At 39.0% G+C, this 13,271-nt stretch overlaps 2 protein-coding genes and 1 long non-coding RNA gene across 7 annotated transcripts in view; 2 read left to right on the top strand and 1 right to left on the bottom strand.

Annotated features, from left to right (window-relative positions):
• LOC109408153 (coiled-coil domain-containing protein 170) overlaps positions 1–13,271 on the top strand; it is a 110,047-nt gene that overhangs the window by 25,283 nt on the left and 71,493 nt on the right. The window lies entirely within an intron of this gene.
• On the bottom strand, positions 10,729–11,502 carry LOC109413795 (zinc finger protein 100-like). Its single transcript, XM_062854658.1, has 2 exons — positions 11,463–11,502; positions 10,729–11,146 (listed from the first exon to the last, which is right to left on the bottom strand). Exons 1-2 carry the CDS (start codon positions 11,500–11,502, stop codon positions 10,731–10,733), a joined length of 456 nt encoding a protein of 151 aa, XP_062710642.1. The 3' UTR covers positions 10,729–10,730.
• On the top strand, positions 12,422–13,095 carry LOC134286489 (uncharacterized). The gene is made up of 3 exons (XR_009996899.1): positions 12,422–12,680; positions 12,756–12,865; positions 12,929–13,095. It is a non-coding gene; the product is annotated as an uncharacterized LOC134286489 (long non-coding RNA).

Here is a 13,271-nt window from a genome sequence, read left to right as displayed (position 1 = left end):
ACATTTAGTAATAATTTTTTTTAGTGTAAATTATTTCGGCCGGAAATTGAAGTTTGATGCTGATTTTATTGTTAATGGCCTTGCGTGAGTAAAACAAGTTGTTTTTATTATATATTATATATACATATAATATAATATACTATGTACCGTAATGTTCCGATTTTATCACGCCCTCCGCGCATTAGTCGTTTATTCATTAATTTGCTGTTACATTTGAGGACAAGTGTTTTCCCTCTTCTTCAAGATGAATGTTGAAAGCGTGTTTTGCAACGTTAAAAATATTGAAATGGGTATAGATGTTGAAGAATATTACAGGGCATTTTTGAAAAGGGGCGTAATTAAATTGTTTAAACAGATGTCGCTGATGGCAATTTCTCAGTTGTTGTCGTTTTCGAACTTCCTGCGCCCTGCTTTACCGATGATATACAGATGGCTCGTTTGTCAAATTCTAGACGGCAGGACGTGCAAATGCGTAATTTTGTACACAATGTGGACATTTGGGCATATCCAGTCTCTTTCAGTTTATCTATGGTGCTTTCGGTGAGATTTCGTAACTCTTTTGAACATTTTTTTTCATCAAACGGTCTACAAGAGAGCGTTGAATTGAAGACCTTTGAGAAAGCGACTGTTCATCTTGTTCGTTAGATTATAATAAACAAAATCACTTATTAATTTTAACTTACTTGTTTGGTGTTGGTGGCTGAAGAAAAAAAATACTATACAATTTTTAATATTCATAGCGGTAGTATTTTTTGTTTTTTTTTCGTGAGCATTGTCAGGTATGTATACAGACAAACAAACGTAACACTGGCGAAATTTTCATTGACCACGCCTTCAACGATCATTTTGAATCTTGGTTGTGGCTTTCATAACAAGAAGAGCGCCCATCGTTTTTCTTTGCGTTTGACGTTTCACACTAGCACCTTCTGATGACGATATTGCACAACGCAGTGTTTCGTGAAACATTTCCACCAGGTGGTGATAGTGTGAACTGGGCGATGAATTTTCACTAAAATTGTTCTAGGCGTTTCGTCTGTTTGTCTGTGGTATGTACCTCTTATGCATTTGTTGTTGTTGAAGTTACTCGCATTCTTCCGATCATAAAGTCTGTTCTCTAAGAGGGATTTTTTTTTGCGGATAAACTAGACGTATACGCGTATAAAAAAACTTTTATTATACAGCTTTTGTCTTAAAAATAAATTCAATTCCATTTTTCTTATAATCAACAGCTTTTCAACACTATCAAGGGATTTTTTCACCAGTCACGTACAATAAAAAGTATGACAATCTCAATATTTTTGATCACAACACTGGATCGCGTCTAAGTTTCAAATAGATACTATAGTAATTACGAATAATCAAACTAAAGTATCATGAAAACAACTTGTTTAATTCAGGCGGTAGCCTTTACAATAAAATCAGCATCAAAATATAATTCTCGAAATAATTTACACAGAAAAAAATTTTTTTTTGTTACTAAATGTAAAAATTGTGAAATGTTTGAAATGTCATAACTTTTTTGTTTATCAGTTTACCATCACCAAAATTTTATGGTAGATAGCTGATATAATGGGCCATTTCCCCTAAAAAATTGAAGTTGGTAAAAAGATAGGGTTTTGAGATATTTGAGTTTTTGTGACAAATATCATATTTTTTCAAAGTAGAAAAAGAAATTTTTTACAGTGTATATTTTCTAAGGAATCAACATTTAGTTATCTAACTTTGCTGAAAAATTTATAACAATCGAACAATCCGTTTTTGCTGTACAGCTTTTAGAATATTTTAGAACTATTTTCGCATACACCCTTTTGAAAAGTTAGTCGTGAGTGAATATGAAGGTTTAATATCAAAAAATGGCGATTTATATGAAATTGAAAAACTGTGCAAAGTTTCAGATATTTTTGAAATGGTCGCTCAGGATCGACTGACATGACTCCGTGGAATTCCTCTACAGCTCTATTATCCACTAGGGCACTGCGTGAGCGATACCAATTGGGAAGCTGTACATACACTTTGTACAGCGCCCAAATGTATTCTATTGTAATTGTACTATATCGAACTGGTTGCCGTTGCGTTGCTTTCACTTTCTTCCCTATCGTGGTTGAATTTTGAGCACGAGGATGTTGATGTGTGGCTGTTGGTTGTTCCTCTCAGGGGGAAAGAGCAACTGACGAAAGTGCCGGGGCTGGGATCGAACCCATGACCATCTGCTTATGAAGCAAACGTGTAGCCACTACGCCACGGGCCCCGGTAATATAAACATATTTTTTTTCATTTCGTTTATTTAAATGGCTCATTGTTTTACTAAAAACTCTACGGAACCGATAATCGTACAGACTAATTGGCCATTCTAAAACTATTCAATAATAACTTCGGCGGGCGACTTTCTTTCTGGGAAGTGAGCTTGAAACAGATCCTGAAGTCGCGAATTGAGCTTGTCGTTGATTTGCTGTTGGGTTCATCATCGCCTTAGCAACTTCTTCCAGTGTCTCCATACCCTTTTTCCTCCGAATTTCCTTTTCCTGGTCAATTCTTGTAGCCTGCTTCTCTTTTTCGGTCCCCGCGGTTTCCTCAATGGCTTCTTCCAGCACTTCTACAAACAGCATATATTGGTAATGCTAGAAAAATTGCTACTGGCAGTTATAGACAGTATTTTTTCTATGAAAACTATTACATATTCCGTTGCGTATAATCCTCATTTCACTACTCCTAATTAACTAACCTTTCGAAATCATTGAGAAAATTATGAAAAACAAAGATTTTATGTTACCCGAAGTATAAAAAACTCGTTGTAGATTCATGTAATCGTAACACACGATTTTGATAAATAGAAATAGGTACTTGAAACACGTTCAATGTCGGATTAAAAGGACGAAAAGAAGCGGTCCAAGATGATTGCCATGCGGAACCCCGCAAACGGCTCCAAGGAATAATCGAAGGAACGGGTCCAAGCAAGGATCGAAAAGGAATCAGTAGGAACAAAATTAACGCTTAAAAGTCCTTCACATCGAGATCACGATGCGAACTGCTTAAACCATTCAATATTTTTCAATGTTTCTACCTATTGCCACATTAGGTATGAAATAGATTTATTTCTACCGGCAAATCGGTCGCTGGTAGGGGTTTCTACCAACATCGTCAATAAAATTTACCTAAATAATTTTAACCTAGATTTACCTAGATGACTATATAAACTCCTGTGGGATGCTCATTCGATATTCAAGTGAGTGTTTAGAAATCGAGTACTAATATTTACTTCATACTACACAATGGATTTCGACTACAATATGGGTTTCGACTGGGGTAACGTTTTCCGTCCCTTAGACCCCGTCGAAGAAATTCCTTCCGCCATCGAAGCTGCCGTTCTATCCGAGCTTAAAGCGACACTGCCGCTAGAAAACCTATCATCAGAGGAGCTGACATCAACCCTTAAGCAATGCGAAGACGAACCGCAAGGCTTCGGTTATTTTCCCGAATTGTGGGGAGATTCGAAGCCGCACATCCCAACCCAGGAGCATTTGCTGCCAGCACTTACTGATCAACCAATGCAGATGTGGAACGTGGAAAACACCGATTTGAAGGTTGGAGTAAAGCTGTTGGGCTACGCCGACGAGCTCAACCTACCGTCGCAGCCAGTGAAAAAACCTCGGTCCACAAAGCTGAAGCGTTTCACCAGCCAATGGAACTGCGAGCAGTGTGGAAAGGCCTTCAAGTCCAAAGGAGGCCTTACCCAGCACAACGTGAAGATCCACTCCGGCCCAACACCACACAGATGCGATATCTGCGGCAAGCGCTATCGGGACTTCGACAGCATGGATCAGCATCGGCAGCGGCATCTGATGAAGGACAAGCCCTGTAAGTGCAGCGAGTGCCCGAAGCAGTTCATCCGCGAATCGGATCTCCGGCGGCATATGGGGCTTCATCACGGCGTCAGTCCACATCGGTGCGACATTTGTGGGAAGGCGTTCGACCGGGCTGACCATTTAACGAAACACAAGTGGAGCCATGAGAACGGAACCGTGAAGAAGCCTAAAGTTTGAGTAACGGGCTAGTTTTGAAGCATGTATTTTTTTTTTGTAAATAAAACTTCAAGATTTTGTAGCATGAATCTCACGTGTTATTCTTTCGAGGGTCCTTCCTAGTTGCATACATGAGTTTTCGTCTACTTTGGGTATCTGCATTTGTCTATCAATATGTATATTGAACGCTACATGTGCGTTTAAAATGATAAATTTGATGATTACATTAGCTTAGAGCAGGGTTGAAAAAATCACATTCAATTGAATGACATTTTGCTGAACTGAATGCTTTAGGCATTCATTTTCAGCTCCGAGATACTTGAAAGTAAACACAGAAAAACTTAACTGCTTTGTGGACGTAATGACTCCATCATCATCAACACACGCTCTGCGCTGATGAATGTTTCATGTCAACAACCAACCACTGCGATTCGGCCATGTTTTTGAAGTCATCATCTGTTTCAGGTCAAACATTTGATATAGACGTAGTTTACGAGTGATATTTTTTCTTTAATAAAAAAGTTCTTTGCATCCCCAATTGCGGCCTAATTTGAACACGTTTTTATTTATTGTAGCATATTTCAGCTAAGAGAATGACATTTTTTCATAGTTCTCCAAGTAATTTCGAAAATTTTCTTTTTTGTTGTGCAAAATATTACGCGCTTTTTAAGTGTTGGTCCAGAAAAGCTTACTGTTTACAAACTTTTTGCTGTCAAAATGGGGTTCAACGCACAATGGGGGTCAGAGATGTTGGCTCGCTTTTTTACTGTGGGATAGTATTCGGATGACAAGTGGCTGTCAACAACGGCCGCATGAATGCGACTGGCCCATAGTGGTTTCGCAGCGCGGTATCACGAACACTAATGCAAATCTACTGGTTGAAAATATGCCCATTTGATTTTGCTGGGAACAGCTGATCTTTGTTTACTATTTTCAACCAGTAACTCAAGTGGTGTTCGTGTAATGCAGCGTGTACGTACACGCAACACTACTAAAAGCAGAAACCACTATAAGCAAGCGTGGTGAATTTTCTCTTTTGAGTACCAATGACAGGGAAAATGTTGTTATTGAATCTCGCCGTCGCCACGATGCACAATAGTATGGGACAAACATCAAATCCTCGCTCCAATCGACTTTTTTGATTCCATTTAGGTCCCATATGAACTGTGCAAAATTTCAGCGCAATCGGTGAAACTATAATTTAGCGCAAGCGGTTCAAAGTTTTCATAGGATTTACTATGGGAAAAGTTAAATTTTCAGATAAAAATTCCCAGAGGTCGTCTCTTGTCTCCTTAATTCAAATCGATCAACGCTTCTTGTAGGAAAATCATTTATGAAACTTTCCTTCGAAGACCGCAAACCGATTGAATGCTTGTGGAAAAAGTTATTGATTTATTACCGATTAGTGATCCAACGAACGGCTTTTTGTTTTGTTTTATCAGCAGCACTGTAGCTGCTGCCTTGGCTGCTGCTGTTTCTGGGGGTGGTGATGCCACCCGCCACCCCATGCAGCAACGGCAGCAGCAGTGCTGCTGATAAATCAACACAAACAGCCGTTCGTTGGATCACTAATCGTTAATAAATCAATAACTTTTTCCACAAGCATTCAATCGTTTTGCGGTCTTCGAAAGAAAGTTACATAAATGATTTTCCTACAAGAAACGTTGATCGATTTGAATTAAGGAGACAAGAGGCGACCTCTGGGAATTTTTATCTGAAAATGTAACTTTCCCCATAGTAAATCCTATGAAAACTTTGAACCGCTTGCGCTAAATTATAGTTTCACCGATTGCGCTGAAATTTTGCACAGTTCATATGGGACCTAAATGGAATCAAAAAAGTCGACTGGAGCGAGGATTTATTTTTTTCCATACAAACGTGTACCATACTAATGCACAATGGTCCGAATCCACGTTTTAGCAGGAAAAAAATCCGTATCTCTGTTTCCGTTAATTTTAGGCGTTTGGTGTCTTCAGAGAAGTTGTTTGCATTTGTTTGCTGCATCCTTTCCAAAAATTTTTGATTAGGGTGGTCCTCGTCCTAACTCAAATCTGGAAAAGAACTTTTAAATTTTAAGGCATACGCGATCGAGTTCTTCAGCAAAGTTGTAGGCAATGCTATTTCGAACAACTTTGCCGAATACGCCGTTTATCTAGCTCTTAATTTGAACATAGTAGGTCAATTTTAAGTTTTGACTTAGGGTGAGCCCCCCAAAAACGGTTTTTTCGCAATAACTTTTTTATTTGATTTTTTTCGAAGATGTGAGCTTCGGAGCATTTGAAGAGCAAGTAATGACGCATATTTGTTATGAACATTGCATGTTGCTAGGTCTTGTCATTCAAACGTTATGGGCAATTTTGACTTAAAAACAACGATGTCTTCAAATGATTATATCTCAAGGAGCTGGTAAAATGAAAAAAGTTCTTTAAGCGGCATTTGGAAGGTCACATATAAAGCCATATTTGGAGCAAATATTACAAGAACGTTATTTTTTAAATTGGAATAAATCGACTCCAAAAATCCCCTTAAAAAATCGAAAAACTACATATAACTCATACAATTTTAAAGATAGAGTCAAACTGTCTTCGGAAAAAATGTGGGTTTTTACCATACCTAAAAGTTTTCCATACACGACTTTTTTGTAAAACGTGAAACAAAAGCTTGAAATCCTTTGGCAATGGGATGATTGCTGTTTACATTTTTATTGATTGGTCCCTGTTGGCGCCAGCAGTAAAAATTGCATGCTTTTATAGCATCTAGTTTCCAGCGCTGACAGCCCGGCGGCGACACCATCGCTTGTATTCAATGCATCGTCTGTGCTACTCTCGGTTTTCAACTTTCTCAAATTCTCACCTCAAGCTCACGGAAGCATGGTAGTCAAGAACTGTCAAATCGTATGGAAAAATCGCGATAAACATTAATGGACTACCAGCTTGGCGCGCGCCCACAGTTGATCAGCAGGAGTAAATCCATTTTATTTTGTATGGCGAAAAGCATCTAAACTCGAATTTCTCGAAATGACAAGCTTTTACCGAATAAATATTTAGTAGGCACCAAACCGGTCATCATTGTGCACAACCGCTACCAAATATGTTTTCGAATAATGTGTTCCACTTCGAGAAATACGCCTTTAGATGCTATTCGCCATACAATATTTTTGCAAATTACTTTTAGCGATTTTTCGCGCCTAGAAGCTAGCGCCGCATTGGTCAATGCGGAGAGTAGGAAAACAGCCAAAGCATTTAATTCATTGTTAGGAAACGGGATAGTTTTATAAAAAGTTAGTGAATAGAAATAAAGAATGGATTGAAAGGACAACTTTCTATGTTTACCTCGTGTTCTGGAACAACTTCTTCACCAAGAAAATTTGATTTTACTACCACTGTTGCATTGCCTTAGGTAGTAAACTTCCTTCACATCGAGGGGACCGGGCTGACCATTTAACGAAACACAAGTGGAGCCATGAGAACGGAACTGCGAAGAGTTTGAAGTTTTGAGTAACTTGCTAGTTTTGAAGCATGTATTTTTTTTGTAAATAAAACTTGATGATTTTGTAGCATGAATCTCACGTGTTATTCTTTCGAGGGTCCTTCCTAGTAGCATACATGAGTTTTCGTCTACTTTGGGTATCTGCATTTGTTTGCATTTGTCACAATCTTTCGCCCACAAGCTTGGTGAAAAAACTGGAAAGTTCGACACGCTCAGAACCAAGCTCTGCCTCTTCCATACTTCTGGGAAAACTCCCTCGTCAGGCATTTCTGCATAGCAGACCTGAACATCTCGGAAGCCTCTACAATAGCTACTTTTAGGCTAGGTTCGGAATTCCGTCCGGACCTGGAGCCTTACCTACGCTAAGGGGCTTTGTTATCCCTGCGAGTCCCACATAGGTGACCCTCTCATCATCGCCAGCCCCAGCCCTCGGCTGTCCTACAAAAGGAAGCCAAGGACTAGGATCATGACGTGGAAAAAAGTCCTTCAATGATCCTCTACAACATCTCTAGAGATTGCGCGGTAGTAACCATTAGACCTTGTAGCATGGTCTCTTTGGTGTAAATGTTTTTTTTTAAGAATTTATTCAATACTAGCTGACCCCGGCAAACTTTGCCTTTCCCACTACGATTTTTGACGTCCAAGTCCCCGTCAAAAAAGTAAAAAAAAAGATTTTCAAAAACTCTCAATATGTCCATATTTTTTGCCTAATAAACCTTCCTTGGGTGAAAACTAACATAACAAAACATAGACGACCTAAATCGGACCTTCCGTTTGCAAGTTATGCGCAGTCCCACGTATGCCACTGCTTTTTTATATATTGAGATTTAGATTTATTAAAATGTATATAAATTGTACATTAATTGCATTATAAACTTAAAGTCATGTTTCTTCAATGTTAATTTATTATTTGTGTTAACTTATTTTTCATTTAAAATTATTGTTTTCATTATCAAATGTACTAAATTCCAAAGTTCACTATAAATGTATTGCGATATTGAGTGTCACCAATTGAAATGACATGCACCGTTAAACCCGCATACAACTTGCACGCAAGTCGCCTTCACTCAAGTCCAATGCATGTAAACAAAAGCTGCCTTTCTATCCACTACATCACGAAACCTAAACGATCTCGAGGTTCAATGTTCAAACCCGAACTCTCTCGCCAAAAATAGGTCGAGCATTTAAAAATAGACAGAGCGATACAGGATATTCAGATGGGTATGGGAATTCGTGGTTGATGAGAATTGTCGTTTGAAAAGATCGTAAAATTACTTCGGTAATTTTACGTATTTCCGGCCACGAAGTCTTGGGATCTGACTTGGGATTATCTGACGACTTAAAGAATTTCTACTCGTCGCATTTTGACCTGGACCGTGGAAGAGGCGGGAGTGCGTGTCTAAGTTCTAGTGTCGCGGTGTGTTTTATTTGCCAGTTTATAGTTCATTAACCTATGTTTAAAAGATTACGTGCGGTCAAGTAGGAAAGCCGGAAGGAAACAACCGCACCGACAGAGCGGCCAAACAAAGTTTTGTCCTCGGCGTTCATGTGGTAGCCACCACACCGACCAAGTCATCGACGAACCCCATCGTCAGCGCCGCCATCAAGCAACTTTTTCGGTGATCGGAACATTCACCCACCGGAGGCGGCCGAAATACCACGTTTTCTACGTCGGCCATGCGGTAGACACCATACCCACCGAGTCATCGATGACCCCCATCGTCATCCGCGCCAACAAGCAACTGCGCCGCCGGTGATCCGGTTCGATTTGCAAGCAACAGTGAAAAAGGCGCACTTCATGGTTCAACATATAGTCACCACTTGGCTACATAGTTAGCCTACAACACGCAACGAGCATCAGCATTTTTGGACATCCATCCAGTCATTAAGCATGGAAGTATATTTTTAGGTTATCAAAGGATAAATTGGTCAATTCACATCCAAATTAATGACTCATTCAAAATATTTCGTTCTACCACATCAAATTTTATAGATTTATTCAATTTATGTCAGTATGTAAACTTGCATGCAACTTTTGGAGGGTGACTTGTATGGGAAATACCGTACCCAACATAAATCGCTTAAAACTATCAAATTCGATTCGGTAAAACGAAATATTTTGCATAAGTTGGTAATTGACCAATTTATTCTTCGATTGATTAAAACAATATTGAGCACGGATTCGGATTCAGCGACACAATATCTGTCAGAGACACTTAAGTTTGCTCTTGAGACAGACCAAAAGTTATTTTATGCAAATCAGTATCATAATTTATATTTTATGTAATCCGTTTTGATATCATAATGGCCAATTTTTCCGAACTAATTCATTATGCAACTGAAATGAGTTGCATAATGAAAAATAGTTGCATAATGTTCATAATGCAATTCGGCAAGCCTCGTTGGATAAATGTACAACTCGTGCTGAAAAAATCAACTTTTTGCAACTCGTTACATAAATAACTATTTTGCAATTTCTCATCGTAATAGGCTGTTTTACTTCACGCAAATCTGACAGGAAAAGGCCTACTTTCCCACACCAAATTAACAGTGCTGTAATGGTTCATTACAGCACTGATTTGCGTTGCGTAATGAACCATTACAGCACTGTTTTCAGTTTTGATCAACTTCTTGATGCTTCCTTGACGCAGGCTTGAAAAATTGTGACAATTGCACAGTATAACGTGCTATGATCAGACTCTCTTAAACATGGCTATGAACATCAGTGTGCAGTTTGATGTAAAAGTTTTGTTAGAAACTATCCTCAAATGGTAATTTGTGAAATTGCAAAAAAACGTTGTACGCATCTCGGTGCAGAACTCGATTTTTACAGCACTCGTCGTACTTATCCAACTCGTATGTACAACTCGTGCTGTAAAAATCTTCATTCTGCACCTTGTTGCGTAAACTACTATTTTGTTACGCTGTGTCATTGCTCACCACAGCGGTATTTGATAATCACCAGGCTCAAGTGAGCTATGAGCTTATTTTTTTAATAATTGGAAAATTTTCTCTAAGAATCAAATTTATCATTTCAAATGCTGTAGCACCTGTAGCGTTCAATATGTTGATAGACAAATGCAAAGTAGACGTAAACTTATGTATGCTACTGGAAAGGGCCATTGAAAGAATAACAAGTGAAATTCATGCTACAAAATCATCAAGTTTATTATTATTTACACAAAATACATGCTTCAAAACCAGCCCGTTACATCTCCAGCTTCAAACTTTAGGCTTCTTCACGGTTCCGTTCGCATGGCTCCACTTGTGTTCCGTCAAATGGTCGGCCCGGTCAAACGCCTTCCCACAAATGTCGCACCGATGTGGACTGACGCCGTGATGAAGCCCCATATGTCGCCGGAGATCCGATTCTCGGATGAACTGCTTCGGGCACTCGCTGCACTTACAGGGCTTATCCTTCATCAGATGCCGCTGCCGATGCTGATCCATGCTGTCGAAGTCCCGATAGCGCTTGCCGCAGATATCGCATCTGTGTGGTGTTGGCCCGGAGTGGATCTTTTCGTTGTGCTGGGTAAGGCCTCCTTTGGACTTGAAGGCCTTTCCACACTGCTCGCAGTTGTAACGTTTTGACGTTTTTCTCTTCTTTAAGTAAAATAATGTTGGTTTTGATTCACACACTTGACAAATAAAAATGAAAAATAAAAGTTGAATTGCTATTGCTTGTATTGAATGGAGTAGATAGAAAAGCGGTTTCGACGTTTTTCTCTTTTTAAGCAAAATTACTAACGAATTCGATTATTTTTTGAATTCGTTGTTTAGTTTTGTGTGTTTGAGACGTGTTTGGAAGACTGCTCTTAGCTAGTCAACCAAATATTTGCCACTTAAAGAATTTTTGGTTAGCGTAAAGGCTTACGTAATTAATTTAGTATATTTGCTTATTTTATGTTAGTATTAAATCTAGAATTAGTAAAAAAAAAATTGAAGCGGACTCACCCGTTGATCCGGTTCTTGACACGGGAAACCCCAGATCCATCATCGCCGTTTTAGGATTCGTGGGAGGAAATTCTCCGTCGTCAAATTATGTCGCGTACGTTTCTTCTGTCGTCGTCGTATTTTTACTAGCGGTTGATTAAATTCCCTCGTGTTGCAGCGGTTTGATTCCCTCGTCGGCCAGTGGATCACCTGAAATCCGTTAGGACCAGGTACAGCACTGGCGTTCCATTTCACCATCCGAGTGTGATTAATTCTTTCGCGTTCCACTTCAAATTGAATCCACATTACCGTCAAGTAGCTGCCGAAATCGTCGGGAAACCTGTAAATTGAAAATATTAATGAAAAAGCTTTACAAAACATGTTTATTTTTGTTTAGTTTTTTTTAGTAAATTTTGTTATTGAACTCGTTTTTTTTTTGTCACGAGGAAAACGTAAATTTTGCGATCAGTCTCGGGTATATTCCCCAGACGACAACCGCAATAAGAAATCAATTAATTAAATCGATCGCGTCGGGCACGGAAACCAAGTCCGTTAGCGATGTTTACTTTTTGCACTGTCGCGGAAAGGATTCGCCATCTTAAGTTATCATGCATTTTTATTATACTTTACCTTTACTGTTTATGCTGAATTTGTTCGGTCCCCGACGAAGTCCCTCGACGAATACCTGTAAATATACACAAAAAGCAATTAATTCATTTATATAATTATAGAAAGTATGAAATACTCCCCCCGTTCATGAAGAATCTCGTTTTTTTTTTGCACTTCGCGACCGCGATAACAATCACTACCGATAAATATTCACTATTACGTCGTCCGCGACCGCTACGTGCACCACCGATACTGACCGTTGTTTTTATTTTCATTTCTTTTTCCGTTCCGTTCCGTCTTGCGTCAGTGACACACGCTAACCTGAAACTACCCATCGATTGGGTCGATTCTACCCGGATTTTTATGTTATTAGCAGCTGTCAAAATCCGGGTAACCGACATCCCATCAAAAGAGTAACCTTTACCCTGATTATGGGTAAACGAATCTTCGCGGAAATCTCGATACCCAATTTATCTTGTTGTGTGTAGACGTCAACATCTGGGTAAAGATCAGGGTAAATGGGTGTTGGATATTTTTTGCATTTTCCGTGGCGGCGTCTAATCCTAGTCTAATCCAAAAAAGGAATCCTTGGAGGAACTTTTGCTAGCGAAAACCGCAAACTTTTGACTGGTAAGTAATAATTATTCATATTCTTCTATATGAAATCATGGTGTAGTTATTCCAATTACCCTATAAAAATTTCAGGGATACTGCGCCGCTTACCCGGATATAATAGAATTGGCCATGTTTGTCGTAATAACCCGCGCCCGACGTAGTCGGAACGAGTGATCGTTGGTCACCTGTAATGGCCACAGGTATGTTTTTACCGACTAATCGATTATAATAATAATAAAAAATCTTTAATTACATTTTTCTAGGAATTAAGGATCTGTCCCAACTGTGAAAATTCACACAAAGGCTCTTCTGGTGCCTGTGAGACTGGCCACATTCAAAGTTGGATCATCTTTATTGTAAAAGGAGCCGTTTTGTAGGAAATTTATTTATACTTGTTTTTGATATATGAATAAATCGCTTTTGTGTTTTATTTTGATCTTTTTTCTTCCGGCGGAATGATTATATAAGGGGGATTCCATGGGGGATTCGTATTGAGCATGCTTACTCATTTATATAAAAATGGGTAGAGAATACCCTGATGAGAAACGTCTAAATCAGGGTAACCGTTACTCGGATTTTGCAACCAACACCAGTAACCCAGATTTG

Source organism: Aedes albopictus, chromosome 2 (assembly GCF_035046485.1).
Source record: "Aedes albopictus strain Foshan chromosome 2, AalbF5, whole genome shotgun sequence".
NCBI lineage: Eukaryota > Metazoa > Arthropoda > Insecta > Diptera > Culicidae > Aedes > Aedes albopictus.
Note: the sequence above shows the minus strand (reverse complement) of the source record. Positions and strands in the feature narration are given on the sequence as shown.

Excerpts from the sequence above, each read along its gene's own strand:
- LOC109413795 (XM_062854658.1), bottom strand. The coding sequence starts at position 11,502 with ATGGATCTGGGGTTTCCCGTGTCAAGAACCGGATCAACGG. Across the intron at positions 11,147-11,462 it reads GTCAAGAACCGGATCAACGG|TGTGTGAATCAAAACCAACA; the intron begins GTGAGTCCGCTT and ends TTATTTGTCAAG.